Raw genomic sequence first — 19,351 nt, 5'->3', positions numbered from 1 at the left:
TAAGAAAACTACTATTATAACAAACAAATAAATATATCAAGTTCGTTCCCAGGGCTCTTTTTCGTCACCCATAAAAATGAAAAAGAGCCCTGGGAACGAGGTTGATAAATATATTTCACAATTAAGTATTCATATACTTTCCCAACAAGAATTTTATACAATTTCCATGGTTGTAAGGGGTGAAAATAAGTAGGTTTTAGATGTACTTGTGTGTGTTGGGAAGAATTAGCGCTCCTAGTCGGGTTTCTCTCTAAACGTCACCGTTTGAATTTCTATAAATAAACAGTCTATTGCCAACCTTAATCCCAGGACCTGTTGTCTCTTTTAATAGTAACAACATTTTATACTCTTCGTGTAAACTTATTTAATGTTAATGAATATCTGTCATGACCAACAACAATATTTTTTCATGTTTAAGTCTTTCTTCCACAAAATACTACGAGCTTCGAAGGAAGAAGTGTGTTGTGATGAGATAGCGCCAAATTTAAAAAATATACAGAGCGGAAACATTCAACAACAAATCGAACGCGCGACATTGAGGCTTTATCTTTTATTTTTCTTATTCTTTTTGTTACTTACAAATTTATTCACATGCTGTTCAACATTTGCTATTTTTACCTTACCTTTTCTTGTTTATTTTGTATGTATTGACTCGTGACGTAAACACTGAATTATAAATAATTCAGCACTCACAAAAATGGAACCAAAATTGGTATTTTTGACAGACTGATTTATATTTTTTGGTCTAGTGTGTTTTCGTGCTGCAAAGTTTTAGGTGAAAATACAGTTTTTATGCGTAATAAAAAATCATTTTTTTATAACTCTACGAATATTTTTAATCTCAAAACATTCTTAATCTTTTTTTTTGTCATGAATTCTGTAAAATTTAAATGGAATTATGGCGCAGACCGAACGAGTTGTTCTGGTCTTCAAAGTCAATACTGTCATCGTGGACTTTGTTCAGCAGCCATGCCGTGCGCAGTTCGCCTCTCCTTAATTCCCAATGCTTTCAAATAACAAGCGTCACGCCTAAAAGAGAAATTTTTACGTACGGCTAAATCATGGGAACTGCGGTAAAAAGCCTAAGTGGAAGGCGTCCCACGATAACCATTGCTTGCGCTATAATTCAAATATTCGCGGTGAAATTATTTCATGACTTACATTAAACCACGGCCATTTTGCCGATGAGACATGTGAAGTAGAGGAATCTAGTCAACAAAACAGTACATATCAATGAAACGAATCTTTCGTATAAAAAACGTAATGAGATACAAGAAACGCAACATAAGAGTGGCAAACAAAAACGCGGCGTAAAAATGCTATCCCTGTCCGGAACAAACTGTATGCTCTTTCAGCGTTGCTTCTACTGCCCATCGCTCTCGTAGCAACCGAAATAAAAGATACATGTTGATCGTTGACATGGCAACAACAGACAAATATTGATACCAGTATATGGAATTCGCTAATACGTATAATTGAACGAGTGAAGCAACAAGCTGTAGTACAACTAACCAATTTAGCAGGCGCAATGGACTGCTGAAAATAAACTAAATAAATAAATACGTAAATAAGAATTTTGAAACAAAAGGTAGCTCATATCGTAAGCTCATGTCGTTAAGAAAATTTAACAAAAGGACATAAATGATCGCTCTGTTGACTGGTAGAGAATGATAATATATATTAGTAGTTAGGGTAAATAAAAATTCAACTCACATAAAATCGTGAATGGTGGGCATCACCAGGCGAAGCTGTGTTATGTTTTCCAATGCCACGAAACAAACCTTTACTATGTCGTACGAGAGTATCTTGTGGCCAGATTGTCAGGGGTGACCACCTATAAAAAGTTGTACACCTTTACCGAAAAAATATAAGTGAAACATTCTGTTTTTTCGCCTACAAGTAGAACCCAGAGCTTACAATGTAACTCCTTCCCCCGTTACCCAAAACGTCACTACAAAGAGTGAATGATTCAGTCCATTCTGTACCAGTGAGACAAATTTACGCGGAGATCGATTTTGCAGCTTTAAAATGTCAAGAATGTATGTAAAACGTTTATTGCACTCTACCGCATGGGTTATTTAAAAGAATTAAAACTCTCAAAACTTCGTGCAAGTCCATTTTTATAGAGAAAAATTACACCTACACGTGCGGCGTTTCTCTTTGTCCGTTATATTTTTTCCAACCGCCAAGGTGAAGAGCACATTTATGTAATCCATCAATATAATGGTGAGGTACAAGAAAATTGACCAATAATACGAAGGTGTTCACCCATACGAAAAATATATGTTGTGCTGACCATGCAATATCGTAATATAACCAACCATTCTAAAAGAGAGCGAAGAAAATGAAAGTTTTCAACACAAAACATGAATTGTCAAAATCACAGTTTTTGATTGCTTCGATGCAACATCAGCAATTATAACAATAGCACAAATAAACATTGTGAAAACTTCGACATATTGGATAGTGATTTTTTTTCTGAGAACTTAACATTTTCTAGGTTTCAATGTGTTTCAGGCTGTTTTTTGAAACCCACGTAACTAATGAAAGAAACGTACCTGAGTAAATTTCAACGGGATAAACGCTACGTAATATGCACTAATCACGGAATTAAAAATTATCTGCTTCATTCGTAAGTTGAAATCAGTCCTTAAACATTCAGCTTCATAACGTACAGTGTCCGGAGACATAGCGCATTGGTCACGAAGACACGTGGATTTTTTAGTCGCTGCGCTTGATCCGTTCACAACATGACCATTAGTTTCTCTGGACGTAGTTTTCGTATTTCCATTCATCTCGTGTATTTTCGTTTTACTACGGTTGGCGACTTGTGTCATTGAATTGATCGGTATGTTCTGCAACGTTACAGCTTGATGGAACAACGATGTGTTATCGGTGATGAGTTCTTGAACTTGTGGTGATTGATGGGTTCCAAGTTTAAATAGAACACAATGACTATATGGATTGACAGTAAAACCAAAGGTCCATAAATACACACCAAATCTGAGAAGGCACAAAATGCAGGATTAAACATAGCAAATATTTATAATTCATCAAGCTGTCCAAAATTTTACAAAATCATTTCATGTTTTTCCTTAATAGTAAAATTAATACTTACGGATAGCATAGGAACAGAACGTCTTCGAAAGCACTATTTTGCATTATATTATATAATGACCACAAACATAGTGCCATCATCGAAAGTAACAAGACAGATTTTAAGGCGACTTTCGACCAGTATGTAAATGTATGTAATACTTCTGATGCTAACGTCTAAAAAACGAATAACTTACCTATTAAAGAAAAAAATAATAATGACTCCTTATTGTAAACGAATGAATTCCGTTTTTATCACTTTTTCTCCAACCCCAACTACATGTTTTCACTATACCTTCTGTCTGAGAGACAGAAAGAGTTCAGATGAGCTAAGAAGCAGGCTAAGTCTTCGTAGAATTAAAGATGTTATCCAGATAAGAAGATTGAATTGGCTGGGGCACTTGGAAAGAATGGAGGAGGATAATTGGGTAAGAAAGTGTAGAGACTTGATAGTTCCTGGGGCAAAGCCCAGAGGCAGACCGAGAAAGACTTGGCAGGAGGTTATAAGGACAAACTTAATAGAGAGGAAGTTGAGTTTAGATCTAACACAGTCTAGATCAGATTGGAAGAGGGTCATTAATATACCCCGTCCAACCCATGCTAGCATGGAAAACGGACGTTAAGCCGAGAATGATGATGATGATGATACCTTAATTCGCGAAATTTTCGCACACATTTAATTTTCATCCCCTAATATCCTATACCCTAAACATCCTAGACCAAAATAAATGGCAACGCGCATTTATCATGGCTGCTAAACATCCTAAACTTACTACTTTCAAATTTTATATTTTAATTCAAAGATTTCTTTATTTAGCACAAATTTTCTGGTCTTTCATGTTTAAAAAAAAGAATATATAAATTCTGACTTTTAACTCTACGTGGTCGTAGCAACAGAGAAAAAAAAAAATAAAACACAGAAATAACAGGTATATATAAACCTAGGCTAGGATACAAAGTGGACGTAAGAAATTATCTCAAAGTGGATACCTGTTTTAGTATCAACCATGCTACACGTCTGAACAATATTAAAGTTGTAAAAACAATAAGATGATAGTCCATCACGTAGAAATTCTAAAAAGAGAAGAAAAAACTATGTAGGTGGTTTAGTAATGAAAAAAGGCCAGGTTAATATAGTTATCTATTCGTCTTGGTCACTTCGTTTTATCATGCTTTATTTAATGTTACAAATATGGCAGTGGTTCCTGGTGATGATGGCCAATTTGAACAAATAATAGCGGGAATGACGGGACATTCTCAGTCATTATAAAGAAAATAACTCAAGTGTTCCTTTAAATAATTTATTGCACAGTACATTCAGAAGATGTGATAATGTTGAATCAGCATTGTATCATTATGTCAACATTGTTCAATCATGTTGGTAATTGGTTAAAACAAGGAATGAGTGCACTGCTCTTATTAGTATCGGCAAAACAAATTTTTCCATTAACAAAGAATGAAATGCAAGTGGACAAGGGTGCAAAAAAGTTAGACTGCTTCCTAGAAATTACATTGTGAACTGAAAAGCTAAAAATTTAAAATCAATATATACTTACTGCCTTATATATATTCATATATTGTATCTGCATAGCCATGACAAGATAGCTTAGCAAAATCACTTCAAACTGCAGAAAATTCATCATGGGAATGTCAGGAGTTGGAGCGTGTAAAACTGGAGGAATGGCGAAACTTATAGCAGATTGTGCAGCAGTAAAATGACCATTCCTGTAAAAATAAAAACAATAAATATAGTTAGTTTGTCTAGCTCATAAAAGTTTGCAGTCTGCTATTAAAAAAACTCATATCACAATTTTTTTCACATATTTAATTAAAAACACCACAAAAATCATCTATCTAAATCTCCACGATTTAACTTTGAGTATACTAAGATCAACAGGGTTCATGCGTGACCTGCAAGAAGTTTTTTATAGTGAACCTGACGATCCTAGTTGATTCAATGACTCCTGACTGGATAAGAGCTACGTGAACTTTCGTATGCCAACTTACAATCATGGGCAAAACAAATATTGTAGTGGTTTCAATAGAGAATACTTGTTGCTGTTATTAATAAAATGAACTGGAAAGTTAACAAAAGTAGTGAAATAAATAAGTCTATATTTCTCCTAAATGCATAGTATGTCGTATGGTAGATTTACAATGGCCACCATTTTCTATATAACAACAAAAAGTTCTCATTAAATACAGCATATAAAATTTGAGGTGGTTTTTGTGTACTTAATTTGGTATCCTCATATTCTTAATTCATTTTTTTCAGGTTTTGAAATGAATCATTAGGTTGGTGAGCCTAAAAAAATAGTACTTTTTCAATTTTTTTTTGTGTGCTTTAGAATTGTAATATTACTATTTTCTTAAGTCACTTCAGAAGACAAAGAAGTGATAAAAAATGGTGATATGTTGGAATGTTTTGAAAGGAAAAAAAAAAGATTTTTTTGTTAGTTCTCCTTTAAAGTTAAATTTGATGGCCACATAAAAAATTGATTCAAAAAATTATGCAAAATTCGTAATGAATGCATTTTTAAAGAGGAAATTTTTCTCTAACTTATGTCAGGACTTTGGAAATGGTAAGACAATGTTTCCTTCAGATGATAAACTTTGTGTCACAGTGTGAAAGTATACAGGATAAATAAAATTGTTATAGTTTTAAAACTCCACACTTAGTGTCTAACGGATAGACTAAATCTTCATTTTGACCTGAGTTCAACCCAATTTGACATAATAGAGTCTAAATGATTTTATTTCGGAAAAATGGTAGGCAAAGAAAAACATTTTTTTCAAGGAATTACCAATGTCTGACCTTTTGACTAAATAATTGGTAAGTCTCAGCCTTTTCTCACATCTTCAGAATATCAATATTTTGAAAGAGGGTTACAGGGCATTATTTAAGAAACTTTGACTCTGTGACAAATCTTTCTTATTATGGTTAAAAATGATTTTTGTTATGATTTTTATTTTTATTTGTTTCAAGTTGACTGAACTGACTGAACACTTTGTTTCTGATTTCTTAAATTAATCAAAATAATGTATGGTTGTAAGTTTACCAGGCAGGTGGGTTTACCGCTAACAAAATGTCCTTTGACTTACTTCCCAAACTCAAACTCAAGAGGGCTTTACAAGACAGGCTCGGGATCAGTATCGCATAAGTAAACAAGCTCTCAGCCTTAAATATTCATTATCAGCTGAGCAATGACTCACTCGTCCAGCTCCGTAAGCAGTATAATTTTTGGTTTTAAATGGTTGAAACATAACAAAGTGTTAAAAAACAAGAAGGCTTGGACATTACGTAGCAAAATGTCCAAAACCTTGGCACTTAAAACATTGGTCTAACCTAGATGGAAGTAACTTCATCATCAGCATTGATGAAGTACATGTTAAACAAGGTATCATCAACTACATCCCACATGCTGTTGGTTAGGTTATTAGCCAGTTGCATGTAGTGCAATACACCTTTACGATAATTCAGGAAAACTAACACTCCATTGCAGCCTATTTTGCAATCAGAGGAGGTAAACATCACACTTTTATAAGTGTTTGTTAAGGGGAAAACACTTTCTTTCGTGATAACTTTTCTTGCTGCGCTTTGAAAAGTGCACATAAGTTGTATCCTATTATTATTAACATTTCCTGAAAATTTGAAAGAAATTGATACAAAGGAAGTTAAAAAACTAGAGAAAACACGCTTTTGTCTCTAGCAAACTTTCATAAAAACACGATCGTAAAGGTGTATTGATCGTATTCACAAACTGAAGATAAGGCATATTGCAAAGCAAACTGACTAATTAAGGTTTGATATGCCAGCATCTGATGTACAAGATTGGGAAAAACACAACAACATATCTTGAGTAATTAGTAGGTTTATTTTGTAAGATGTTTGTAATGTAAGTAGGTTTGTAATGTAAGTAGGTTTGTGTAAGTAGGTTTGACCGTTTGACCATAAAAAGACCATGTTTTAACCCATCTGAAAGTAAGCATGAAGCAATATCACATGACGCTTCTTACTTAAGATGATCATGTACATGGACTGTATAGTCAATAATAGCCAGCTAGCCAGCTAGCTGGGTATTATTGTATTTTTACAAAATTTACCTACCTTTCCAATGTCTGCCTGATTGCAGTTTTATGATTCCCACTTTTTCTTAACACTGGCATGAACTGTTTTAATTTAGGTATAAATTGTTTAAAATACCTTTGGTTTCCCTTTTTAAAACGGCAACAATAAAGTAGCAGTATTATTGATGCAGGTTCCAACATTTGGAGTTGGGAAATCGTTCCTCAAAATCACGCAAAGAATATGGCAGTGCTAACAAATAATCATTTCTTAAAAATCTTTTCTAATATATATGCAACAAATCAAAAGGGCAAATTATCAGTTTTACAGGAACTTAAAATGATCAAAAAAGTAAAGCAGTTTGGATCGTGGAACAGTCCTCTTCTTGTCCTCCCAAGTTCTTTAATTTACTAGGGTCACACTTCTTTTCTTCCTACGCATGGATGTAGTTTAACCATATTTTAAAACGTTAGTCCACAGATGTCGTAATGGCTATCTCAAAAACATTAAAAAGACGCTGCTTTTCTTATGGTGTTGTTCTCCAGACCGGAATATATACCCTCTCATATGGTCAAATTGACCCCCGAACCCGCACTACCCCGTCCGGGTGATTTTAAAATTTTTGCAGGCAAGGCAGAAAGATAAGATGGTTGTCGATAAAAGTAAAAAACAAATAAATTAGTATGTTCTATCCATTAAACACAAAAGTTCTTGTCGAGAAATTTCAACGACGCTTTGTTCCGGTTAAGCGCGCAGTAAGTAAATCTTATTATTTAAAATATTTAAAATATTTATTTTTTGTTATTTCTCGCAAGTAGTGGGTGTCTGCTGAGGAGGACGAGGATAAGTAAGCCCATTCTCTCATCCTTAGAGTTTCATACGATATAGAGGGTCTATAAGATTTGGGAACGCGTAGGCTACACGACAACTGCGCTGGATTCTTTTTTCCTTATTGGCTAAAGTTTTTTGCCTTTGTGTTGTTTTTTTTTTTGTTTTTTTTGAATTTATTATTTTTCCTTTGGATTTGGTAATTGAAATAATCATAGCTTTGGCAGCCTTGTTCCAAGTGCTTGTTAGATCTTTTTTATTTGGACTGAATCTGTACAATATAATCCCCGGGGGACACAAAGTGGAGCATTTTTATTCCTCATTTCTGGGTGTCGAATCTGCAAAATCATACAAGTTAGTTCAGTATACAGTCTGTGTTTTATCTTTTTTCCAAGAATGATCGAGTCAAATCATACACGTAAACAAGACCTAGGAAATGTGAAATCTATGGAAATGAAAATGATGCTGAAGGTTTGTTGTTGCTGAGTATGCCGTTTGCACAACAGGTTTTGTGTGCCTAACCATTAAATTTTTGCAAAAGTATTGTAAACTTCCTCCTATTTTGATAAAGATAGAGCTCAGAACTCGCAATGAGGAAGAAAGAAAAGTTAATATTATATTTGATTGCCATTGCATTTTTTATGATTTGCTTGGGCGCGTTCCTTCATTTGCCCCAACAAGGAAGTGATGATAGTCTGATAAGAATAGCCTATGAAAGGTTTCTTGGAAATCGTCCTGGACCTATTAAACCTCCGAAAACTCCACAAGGTAATTGCTTTGCTTTTTTTACAGTTTTTCAAACTGAATATGTTTTATATTCTCCTGTTCGGAATTTCTAGTTGTAAAACTTTTGGGTTGAGGAAAAACATTGACGTTTCACAGTCAAACTCCCACAGAATAAGCTTTGATTAAACAACAACTACAAGTATCTAAATTGAACAGTCAGGACAAACCTTTTAATTAAGATGTGCGGCTTAATACACCTTTACGATAATTCAGTTGTAGCTACATACGTTCCTACGGTTCCCCATCGTTTTACAATATCGGAAGAAAGGAGGTAAAAAACAAGATTTTATTAGAGAAAAAACCTGTTTTCTCCAGTTTTTTAACTTCCTTTGTATCAACTTCTTTCAAAGTGTAGGAAACGTTAATAATAATAAGATACAACTTACCGTAATGCTTCGAATAACACCCAGGCGTTTATTAAATTTTTTGACATTTTTGGGGGGCGTCTATTCAAGGGGGCGTTTTTAAATTTTTTTACACTTTGTCTCTTTTGCAGTTTTTAAGGATACCTATAATATAAACTTTACAGTGTATCTAAGGACATGTTCACATTATACTGGATAAATTTTCATGCCGTTATGAAAATCTATCCGGTGTCAGGACTCGTCAGGAATGCGTGCGATTGCACGCGCACACGCCCACGCCCACACACACCATGTTTAAATGTTCCTGTGCGAATCTTCGCACGCCAAAAAAGACAAATAAATGCGATTAAAGTACAATGCGAGTGCGAGTAAAATAAATTAGAGTAATCTTTTTAATAACGCCAGTACGCAAGATATTAAAGAAATAAATATATATTAAAAAAACATAAGAAAATAATTTTAATTCACCATTAAATTTTTTTTTTAATTTAGTTGCTCTTTTTAAATTAAAAAAAATTGAAAAATAAATTTTAAAGTTCAACTTTTCTGTCTCTTACTTCTTAAAATGCTTTCGCTACTTTAGTTATATGAAATCACTTCCAGTATGTTTTTCACAAGCACAGAGTCAGCATGATATCTAATTATTGTTATGGTAATCAATTGCCACCTGCAGACTTTGCTTTCTAAATATTTTTCAACAAACAATGCTTTATAACTCAGACAACAATCTGTATAATTTTAAATATCGCCATAGAAAGAGAAAATCACAAAGCTTGTTTGCTTTTTGGGGGGATGTTTTAAGATCGAAGCAACAATAATAACCTGAGGGAATTTTTTTATAAAAAAAAAAAACGGTTTAATGTTTAATGATATATTTTTTTGAAAAATCTAAGAATAAAAAAATATTTACATCTTAAAAAATGTTTACAAAAAATAATTAACTGAAAGAGTTTTATGACTGCAACATGCATGTTTTATAATTTTTCTTCGTTCTGTTGCTACGTCATATAAATGTTTTACAAAAATAATGAATAAAGAACACTTTGCATATTTTAGTTTCGTCGCAATAAATTACCTGCTTTTTAAAACATGGCAAAATTAGTGTTGCTGTATGCGAGTTCTATGATTACTCGAGAAAAAAAATGAAACAAAAATGAGCACTCGCCATCGCACGCCATTGAAAATAATACTGTGTGAACATCGCAAGCCTCAAAATGATTGAAGAGTATCATGACGTGCAAAGCTCGCATGCGAGCATTTTTTTCCTGACAAGGCCTGCAGTATAGTGTGAATAGAATCGTTGCATGTTGATATGTGTTGTTCATGGGTGTTCACATTACACTTTTTTGACTGAATCATCCCTTGTGGCACAATTTCAATTCAGAAAATCTATCTAAATACATCAACGGGGAAGTGTATTTCCTGTATTTTTGTGGGCATATTAGGCTCAAAGTGATAATAAATTGCTCTTCTACAAAGTGTTTTTTTTTATCATATGATGAATATCATATAAATGATGAATATTATATGAAGCATTGATTGAAAAGAGAAAACTGGTTTATGTGAAGAAATAATATGAATGTGGCTCCTAAGAAGGCCCAGGAAAAAGAAAAACCACACTCTCCCTTTTATTCCATGTTTTTTTCGTTTTCGCAAACCAACCCTTAATTGTTCAAATAGGGCAAGTCTAAGGAGTTGATTTCTTCTTATGTTATTCAAAATGCTGTTGATTAGTCTATGATGAATTACGATCGAGAAACTGAAAGCTATCCGGTATAATGTGAAAATGGCCTAAATTTCCAACCCTAAACCTAAGATTTAGAAAAACTTATTTTATTGATGTATCAAAAATAGGAGATTGTGTTTAGTGGTATTTATGAATTTTTTATATTTCTAATAGCACCACTAAAATTGTCTTTTAACTAAAAGAGCAAAACAATAACAGCTATTGATTTTTTCATATACTTTTATTATCACCTCAAATAGACGCCTTATGAGTGAGGGGCGTCTATTAGAGGGGAGCGTTTATTCCAAAAATGACTGAAAGAAGGGGGGCAAACGAGGGGGCGTTTAATAGAAGGGGGTGTTTATTTGAAGCATTACGGTATGTGTACTATTCATTAAAAGCAAAACGCAGCAAGAAAAGTTATCACGAATGAACGTGTTTTCTCCTTAATAAACTCTTATAAAAGTGTGATGTTTACCTTCTCCGATTGCAAAAAGGCTGCGATGGAGTGTTAGTTTTCTTGAATTATCGTAAAGGTGTGTTCGGATGTCAGCTTAATTAGGATGTATGATACAGTCTAATTACGCGTTATACAGTTTAGTTAAGATGTACAAAACTTTGATTGTCAAAAACACACATTTAACTAAATTTTAGCATCTATCTGAGTAAATCCAATATTTACCTGCATATAAACATCTCCAATACATTAGATTTTTCGTAGCACCCGGGAGATCCGTTAAATTTGAAGTTTTGAATATAGCCGCTTAGATAGGCTGTATCACGTGACGTGACATCCTAACAAGGATGCAGTACAGCTTAAATAGACTATCGCTACGATGAACCATTGTTTATATTGCATATCTTTTGCACCCGGCGTGCTGTAAATACCATTCTTTTTTTATAATGTAGTAGTCAAACTGACGATGAAAGAGCTGTAACGGTGATTCTGCTAAAATTTATATTTTTCTAGAAATCAGGAAAAACTTTTTGAAGTAAGTAAGCAAAGATTCTACAAAATAGTCAGCCCCTATTTACAAAGAGATGACTGTGTGAACAGTGTGGTTTTTCCTAATTCCTAATGGCTACCTGAAAAATATGGACCTGTAATTAGTTTAAAAGTATAACGTGACATTTGCTGACTGAGAGAATGACTTTAGTTTAAGGGGTAACGCATAATTAAGGGATTCCAATGGGAAAGAGTTTGTTATTTTCTTGGGTAGTAGTAGTAGCTGGGATAATTGTGAATTAATGGTAGCAGGAAGACGAAAACAAGACAAAAGACTATTAAATATATTAGTTAAAAGGTTGTGGCGAAGGGACGGTTTTATACTAGCTACATACTTTTATAAATAGGAATATTTTACAAGGGTGCCTAGTAAACCGCAAACACCCGCATATAAAAGGACAAGTTCTGGAAACTATTTCAATAAAATTTTATGATTTCCTCACAAACTTGTCCATATTATTTCCGAAATGCAAAACAGTGCTTTTAAATTCGTTGACCTGGCCACAACAAAAGTTATGACCTGATTTGTCTTTATTAATTATAATACAGCCATGTGACAAATGCCGAGGTGAATGCTGAGGTTATTTAAAAAAAAAAACAAATTGCGTTGGAAAAATTTTCCTGAGGCAAATTTTTTCTTCGCAATTTATAGAATCCTTCAATTGCCTTAAATCTATCTTAAATATATAGAAAATGTAGAAAAAAAGCGTTAAAATTCACATGCCTGAATGCCTCCACGAAACAGTATGATGAAAAAAAATTGAATTGTAAAGGGAGTAATATGTTTATAGGGCAAATTGTATAATATAGCCTTTTCCAGAAATCTACACAAACAACCTTTTAAAAAAGTTTTTCATGGTACTGTTTGCAGTATGTTTGCCATTATGTACCAAAATGCACCAAGGTAGGCGATTCAAATTTATTGTGTGGCATAGTGACAATAACATACCCAGAACAACCCTGATGTGTAACAAAGAAATGGACACATTTAACATTACTTTTTATTCTTTTACAATAAAGTTTCAAATTGCCACAAAGAAAACATCCAACGTATCTTTACATAGATGTACGCGCCTACATCCATGTGACAATGTGCGCATGGAATCTGCCACTATTGGGCAAAAATGGTTTTAAAAACAACCTTTAAACAGCTTTTCACGAGTATGGACATAGAACCCCTATATAGTTCAAAGGCAAATAATAAAAAATGAACAATGGAAATTTTCCACATGGCATTGTACTTTTTAGATGCAGACAACAATAAATTTAAGTATCATTTCCTTCAGCCTATAAAGGTCCTACCATCAAAATTGTATTATATAGACAGGTTTCCGTAATGTTGTTATTTTGAGTTGAGAACAATAGAAATATGACATTAGTCTGATGCCTTAATGTCGTTACTATCATCAGGAAAGTTAATTAATTATTATTATTATTATTTTATTATTATTATTCATACTTATACAGGTTAGTTTCTTCAGTTTTTAAATAACTAGATATACGATATAACTGGTATCAATTTGAGAAATAAATAAAATAAATAGATAAATGAATCTGTATACCTTATATATTATGTGTAAATAGAACATCGAACTAAAAATTAAAGGTGCACTGCTATGGGCCTAAAAATAACGTGAGTAAAGGAGGTGATGTAGAAATAAAGAAAACCTTATAAGCCAAAAACGTGATCAGTGAACTAGGTCAAGTATTATGAAAAGAAGAAAACGAGACATACTATTTCAACCCTAAATGAAAATAAACACGTTGCCCTCTCACAGAAGCAATACTGTATTATTAAGTGTCCTTAACAAAGTTTATGATTTTAAAAAACCTTGTTGGTTTAAATTTATCAGACCTAATCTTATAGAAATTGGACTATAAAAGTTGATAATAACAATTAAATCTTTATTTTAGCCTACTCTACTCTAGGTAAATACAGTAAAGCCAATGATGAAATTAGGAATCTTTATTTAAACTTTTGAATTTATAAACTTTCTGTGCATTGGAAAGCAGATACATATTAAAGTTGATGTTATTAGGAAGTTTATATTTCATCTTATAGAAGCACGAATATTAGTCGACGAAAATTTAGTTGAAGTTAAAGTGCAAGAAAATTCGGAAAGACAAATTGCGCATGAATTTAATCCTGATCTTACAAATGAACAACAAAAAAAGATAAAAGATGAAATCAAAAGAGAAAAAGAAGCTTTTGTTAAACAACAGGTTAGTATGACATCTTGAATTTGCTAGATGTCTGTCAAGAATTGTTTTGATCAGTGTTCCCTTACCAAGATGATACCATGTAATATCTAAGAAAAACCAACCAATTACATATCACAAAAACAATATGGCATAACTTTTACATTTTCGAAAAAAAGTATCAATTTCATTATTGAATAAAAGTTAGCTTGTCACACAATTGGTGCAACAAGCTTGTCTTGGCCATATGACTAAATGTTTTCTAACATGGTCTATCCTTCAGTCAGTTTCTGAGAGTGATCAAAAGAAATAATCTATGTGCATACGGTGAGGCCACTGAAAAATAATTATAGGTTTTCTTATGTATGTGTGTTAGTGATCTCATAAAAAGTGTGGTTGCACAAAAGAAAAACGTTATTTCATGTTAACAGCGTGAATTGCACTTAAAGGTTTAGGCAAAATAAGTTGGAAACAGCTAGAAAAAATTGTCACTGCGCTCAATAAAATGATAGAGGAAGATTTTATGCAAATCTTTATAATTCCTTCTTTTCTACAATTCTTTATATCTGTAGAAAGAAAAAGAAGAAGAAATTCAAAAGGAGCGTAAACAGAAACTTCTTGCTATGACCGTACCTCCAGAGCATGGTGTGAAAGTTGGTGGTGAACCAAAAGATGCTGAAGTGAAGAAAAAAAGAGATTTCGTTAAAAAGGTATCAAAATTGAAAACTGATTGATCTCAGTGGTAATTAAAATATAACAAACAACATAAAATAAATATTTCATTTTTCAATAAGTTTTTAGAAACTTCTACGTCTTATAGATGATGAAAACTGCTTGGGATGGCTATGCGCGTCATGCTATGGGTGCGAACGAACTTAAGCCGATCGCCAAGTCTGGTCATTCTGCAGGTATATTTGGATCATCTTCAATGGGAGCTACTGTGATTGATGCGTTGGACACTTTATATATAATGGGTTTAAATGATGAGTTCAAACAAGCAAGAGACTGGGTAGCAGAGCATTTAAATTTTGGAGTTGTGAGTAAAATACATTTTTTAGTTAAAAGAAATGTTAATAGCACAAAAATTGTAAATTGATGTGTATTGACTACTATGTCGCCAAATTCCTTCAAGATATGAAGATCGAATACCTCTTAAAAAACTAAAGCTGTGAAGAAGCTTTTTAATGTTTTGTTTTTCAACATGTACTTCAGGGAGACGGTTTCAGAATTTGATGTATAGATATTGAGGGTTTTGCATTGTTCATCCATTTTAGAATACATTTGTATCTGTGTTTGAGATGAACATCCGATTTGTTGGTGGACTACTTTCAGCTTATGCTCTCACAAAAGACGAGGTATCATTTTTCACGAAATTTATTCAATGTTAGAAAAAAACCGAAACAACAATTTTAATTTTTACTTTTACCTTGAAGGTCTTCAAAATTAAAGCAAGGGAGATTGTCGACAAACTTATTCCGGCATGCAACACACCTTCAGGTATACCATGGGCCATGGTTAACCTTCAGAGGTGGGTAAATATATTTTCTTGACCTTTGTATTGTCCATTCGCTACTGGTTCCGTGATAACCGTAAAGCAAACACAATTTCAATTATTATAAAGCAAACACAATTTCAGACAATTTTGGTTGTTGATATTTCCGGATTTTTAATCATTGCTGGTGTATGTATAATTTGTAATGAAACGTGTTTTTTATACATTTTAGTGGGGTTGGAATGAATTACAATTGGGCGTCAGGCGGCAGTTCAATTTTGGCTGAGTTCGGCAGTCTACATTTAGAATGGATGTATTTATCCAGAATAACTGGTGATATGAAGTACGCTAACAAGGTTTGTTTCGCTCACTATCTTCTACTTTTCCGTGCTAGTTTTTTAAAATTTGTGCGGGTTTACAAATAACACGAAATTTCTACACGTGTTTATCAAATATTGTTTCGTTTAAGCTTTCATCAGTAAGTGCAGACACTTAAAATAACTGGTCACATTTAACGTCCCTATGTTATTACTTCACTGCATCTTGTTTGTTCTTCATAGGTAAATAAAATTCGAGAAGTTTTAAACACTGCGCCAAAGGCCGATGGCTTGTATCCTAACTACATAAACCCAAGGTCAGGAACATGGGGACAAAGTGAGGATTATCTTTTCAATACAACATGATTGTCTTATGTTTTTATTAGTACGTTACTTTCTTGTTGTTTTTTTGTTTCTTTAATAATATGTTTTTGTTATTTTTTAGAACATGTGTCCCTTGGTGCATTGGGTGACAGTTTTTATGAGTATTTGATCAAATCATGGATAATGAGTGGAAAGACGGATAACCTCGCTCGAAAGATGTATGATGACGCAATGAAGGTATGATTTTTGCAACCTCCAGCTAAAATATAACCTTAAGTGTGAATTTATCAGCTATATTTTTTCTTTCGTTCACAGGCGATCGAACCTGCTCTCATTCGCAAATCACCAGGTGGCTTCACTTATCTTGGAGTGTACAACTATGGATCCGTAGAATCTAAAATGGAACATTTGGTGAGAACTTCTTAAATCACGTACAAGCGCCTTACAGCGTCATCTATTTCCATGTAAATTTTCTTTTTCGTTATTTATTTTCTATACATCTCTACTCACGTTCGTATCGATGCTCCATAGGCGTGTTTTGCTGGTGGAATGTTTGCTCTTAGCGCAGAAGGTGCACCCGCTGATAGGAAAGACAGATACATGGAGTTAGGAAAAGAAGTTGCACGCACGTGTCGTGAATCTTACAGAGTTACAGGTGAGAATCGTAGAAAGTGTAAAGAAGGGAAGATAGAATAAGTTAATTACCTGCTTTACATTTCAAAATAGAACAAACGGAGAATTCTTTTTTTTTTTCAAAAACCTGATTTTCGTTTTCGTACGCAATAAAAGCCGAGGCCCTTTTTTGATTACTCGAATATTACTAGAACAAAGGAATAATTTTTAAATTAACAATTCAAATTGTAGCAATATTTTTGTTTTATGTTGGTCGTTCTGTTTTAAAGCACAGTTCATGCTGTACATTGATAACCTGTTAATTTTTATTTCTAAACCCATTTTCTATGTCTGTAAAACTTCTGAATTTTATTTTGTTACTCAAGCTCAAGTAAAAGAGTGGCCTAACTTCTTTTTGTTTTCTTAGCCACTGGTATTGGACCAGAATCATTCCGCTTTGAAGGAGCTATGGAAGCCAAAGCATTGCGTCACAGCGAGAAGTATTATATTCTTCGACCAGAAGTTGTAGAAACGTACTTTGTTATGTGGAGGATAACACACGATCAGAAGTACAGAGATTGGGCATGGGAAGCTGCTCAGGTGATAGTAACCTCCGTTTATATGTGAAATGAGGAATACACAAGTTTCTCGATTCTTCATTAATTATTTTCACCCATCTTGAGTCCACTACTATTTGTATCGTAGACGCTCTCGATTTAGCGCTCCCTTTTGATAAACTTAAACACTAAAGTACACAGTTTTTGAAATACTCCCTCCGCCCCCTCCCGCACATCTCCGAAGACAATTGTTTATTGCATTCATAGGGCGGTGTTTCAAGAATCTAAATTATTTATAAACAAAGTAAGTTTTTCATGACACTTCACAACTTCTTTTGTTTTTTAGAATATTGAAAAGCATTGTCGCGTTGGTGTCGGGTATAGCGGAATTCGCGACGTCGATCAAGTGCCGGTAAACCACGATGACGTGCAGCAAAGTTTCTTTTTAGCAGAGACATTGAAATATTTATACTTGATATTTTCCGACGACAATTTAATTCGTCTGGATGAATGGGTATTCAATACTGAAGCACATCCTCTTCCTGTGAAGCATGCCAGCAGGTAACCTAATGGCATCTAGGAGATTATTTCGTCATCATATATAGAGAGCCTCACTCCGATACGTTGCAACATCCAACATTAACAGAACACCGACCGATATGTTATCATGAAAATATGGATATTTACCGCGCATGAGTTAACGCTAAATCAAAAATGGCGGAGGTTAACAAATGCTATATGTTATAGTCAGTTGACGTGAACTGAATATGAATGCTACCATATTTTTTTTACACAACTATTGCCATATAATCTTTTTTTACTTTTTTATTTGTAAGCAGGCCACAAAAAAAAATTAAATTTGTTATCCGATTGATTTAAGAGGTTACAGTTGAAAAAAATCTCCACCGAACACAAGAAATTGTATCATGTTACCGTTGAACGCAATTTTCGATCGCATAAATAAATCTTTCTTCTATATTTTTATTCCTAATAAGGTTACACAAATTTTACATTCTCTAAAATACACGTCGTGTTGTCCGCCCTGGGTAGACAAATGATATAATGTGTTGAATAAAGTTCGAACACCACATTAAAATGTGCCATAGTATAAAATATATTTCAAAATGGTAGCACGTTTTAATTTAGACAAGTAAACGAATATGTAGGCAGCTAGATTTTTGTTTTAGTTTATAATTTCTTAAATATTTAATAATGTAGGTTAATCCTTTATTTTTCCAATAGGACACTGTGGTTGCGTATGTGTTTTTATAAGATGTTTATGATTACATTGTAAAATAAAATTTGATTCTGATAAAATTTCTCTATCAATACAATAAGCTTTTTTTAGAATGCATTCCTTTTAGCTTGTAACAAAAACAGGTAATATCGGAACCAAAAACAAAAGTTAGAATTAAATATGTGATATGTGACCACGTAACAATGTTTTGCGTATTCAAACCTGCTTATAGCTTTCTTTAAAACCACGTGCAAAACAGCATGTAAAAATATTTTTGCCACCGGACATCTTTTGATAGCAGACCAACTTTGTTTTTCCTCAGGGGTTCGCCTATTAATATGCTACGGGACGGCTCTGTAAGAACGTAGATTAGATCTTGGAACAACGTTGTTGGAGGAACCCAATTTTCATAGCTGGTGCCGCTATTATTGCATTTCTTAATCCAAATGGCACTTATTTAGTTATCAAGTTTTTTTTAATGAAATGTTTATAGGGATTCTTAAAGGAGGATTCTCACGAAGCGAATTGAACGGCAAATTCGCTTTTTAATTTTCACGACAAAATAAATTAGACACCAAATTCATTGTTTACATTCCTTAACCGCGTTCTGATTGGTCTAAAACTAGCAGCAAAACCTTTAGCCCGGGAAAAAGTAGGAACTGCTTTTCAGCGAAGCAAATATTTCGATGCAAAATCATAACAAACAAAACTGCGCAAGCTCAGATAGAATTTGCCGTCGA

The 19,351-nt window shown here is 33.5% G+C and overlaps 2 protein-coding genes across 2 annotated transcripts; one reads left to right on the top strand and one right to left on the bottom strand.

Moving 5' to 3' along the window:
- Window positions 1–1,230: 1,230 nt before the first annotated feature.
- Window positions 1,231–7,622, bottom strand: LOC130644518 (transmembrane protein 39A-like). The gene is made up of 8 exons (XM_057450160.1): window positions 7,205–7,622; window positions 4,653–4,821; window positions 4,087–4,170; window positions 3,119–3,273; window positions 2,559–3,003; window positions 2,144–2,325; window positions 1,714–1,834; window positions 1,231–1,547 (listed from the first exon to the last, which is right to left on the bottom strand). Exons 1-8 carry the CDS (start codon window positions 7,363–7,365, stop codon window positions 1,320–1,322), a joined length of 1,545 nt encoding a protein of 514 aa, XP_057306143.1. The 5' UTR covers window positions 7,366–7,622; the 3' UTR covers window positions 1,231–1,319.
- A 750-nt stretch (window positions 7,623–8,372) lies between these two features.
- Window positions 8,373–18,724, top strand: LOC130644517 (mannosyl-oligosaccharide 1,2-alpha-mannosidase IA-like). The gene is made up of 13 exons (XM_057450159.1): window positions 8,373–8,758; window positions 13,936–14,096; window positions 14,645–14,782; window positions 14,893–15,108; window positions 15,347–15,427; window positions 15,506–15,600; window positions 15,797–15,920; window positions 16,125–16,218; window positions 16,327–16,442; window positions 16,521–16,616; window positions 16,737–16,860; window positions 17,245–17,417; window positions 17,721–18,724. Exons 1-13 carry the CDS (start codon window positions 8,581–8,583, stop codon window positions 17,937–17,939), a joined length of 1,815 nt encoding a protein of 604 aa, XP_057306142.1. The 5' UTR covers window positions 8,373–8,580; the 3' UTR covers window positions 17,940–18,724.
- Window positions 18,725–19,351: the final 627 nt, after the last annotated feature.

This window comes from Hydractinia symbiolongicarpus, chromosome 5, assembly GCF_029227915.1.
Source record: "Hydractinia symbiolongicarpus strain clone_291-10 chromosome 5, HSymV2.1, whole genome shotgun sequence".
NCBI classification, from domain to species: domain Eukaryota; kingdom Metazoa; phylum Cnidaria; class Hydrozoa; order Anthoathecata; family Hydractiniidae; genus Hydractinia; species Hydractinia symbiolongicarpus.
This window is presented reverse-complemented; position numbering and strand designations above follow the sequence as displayed.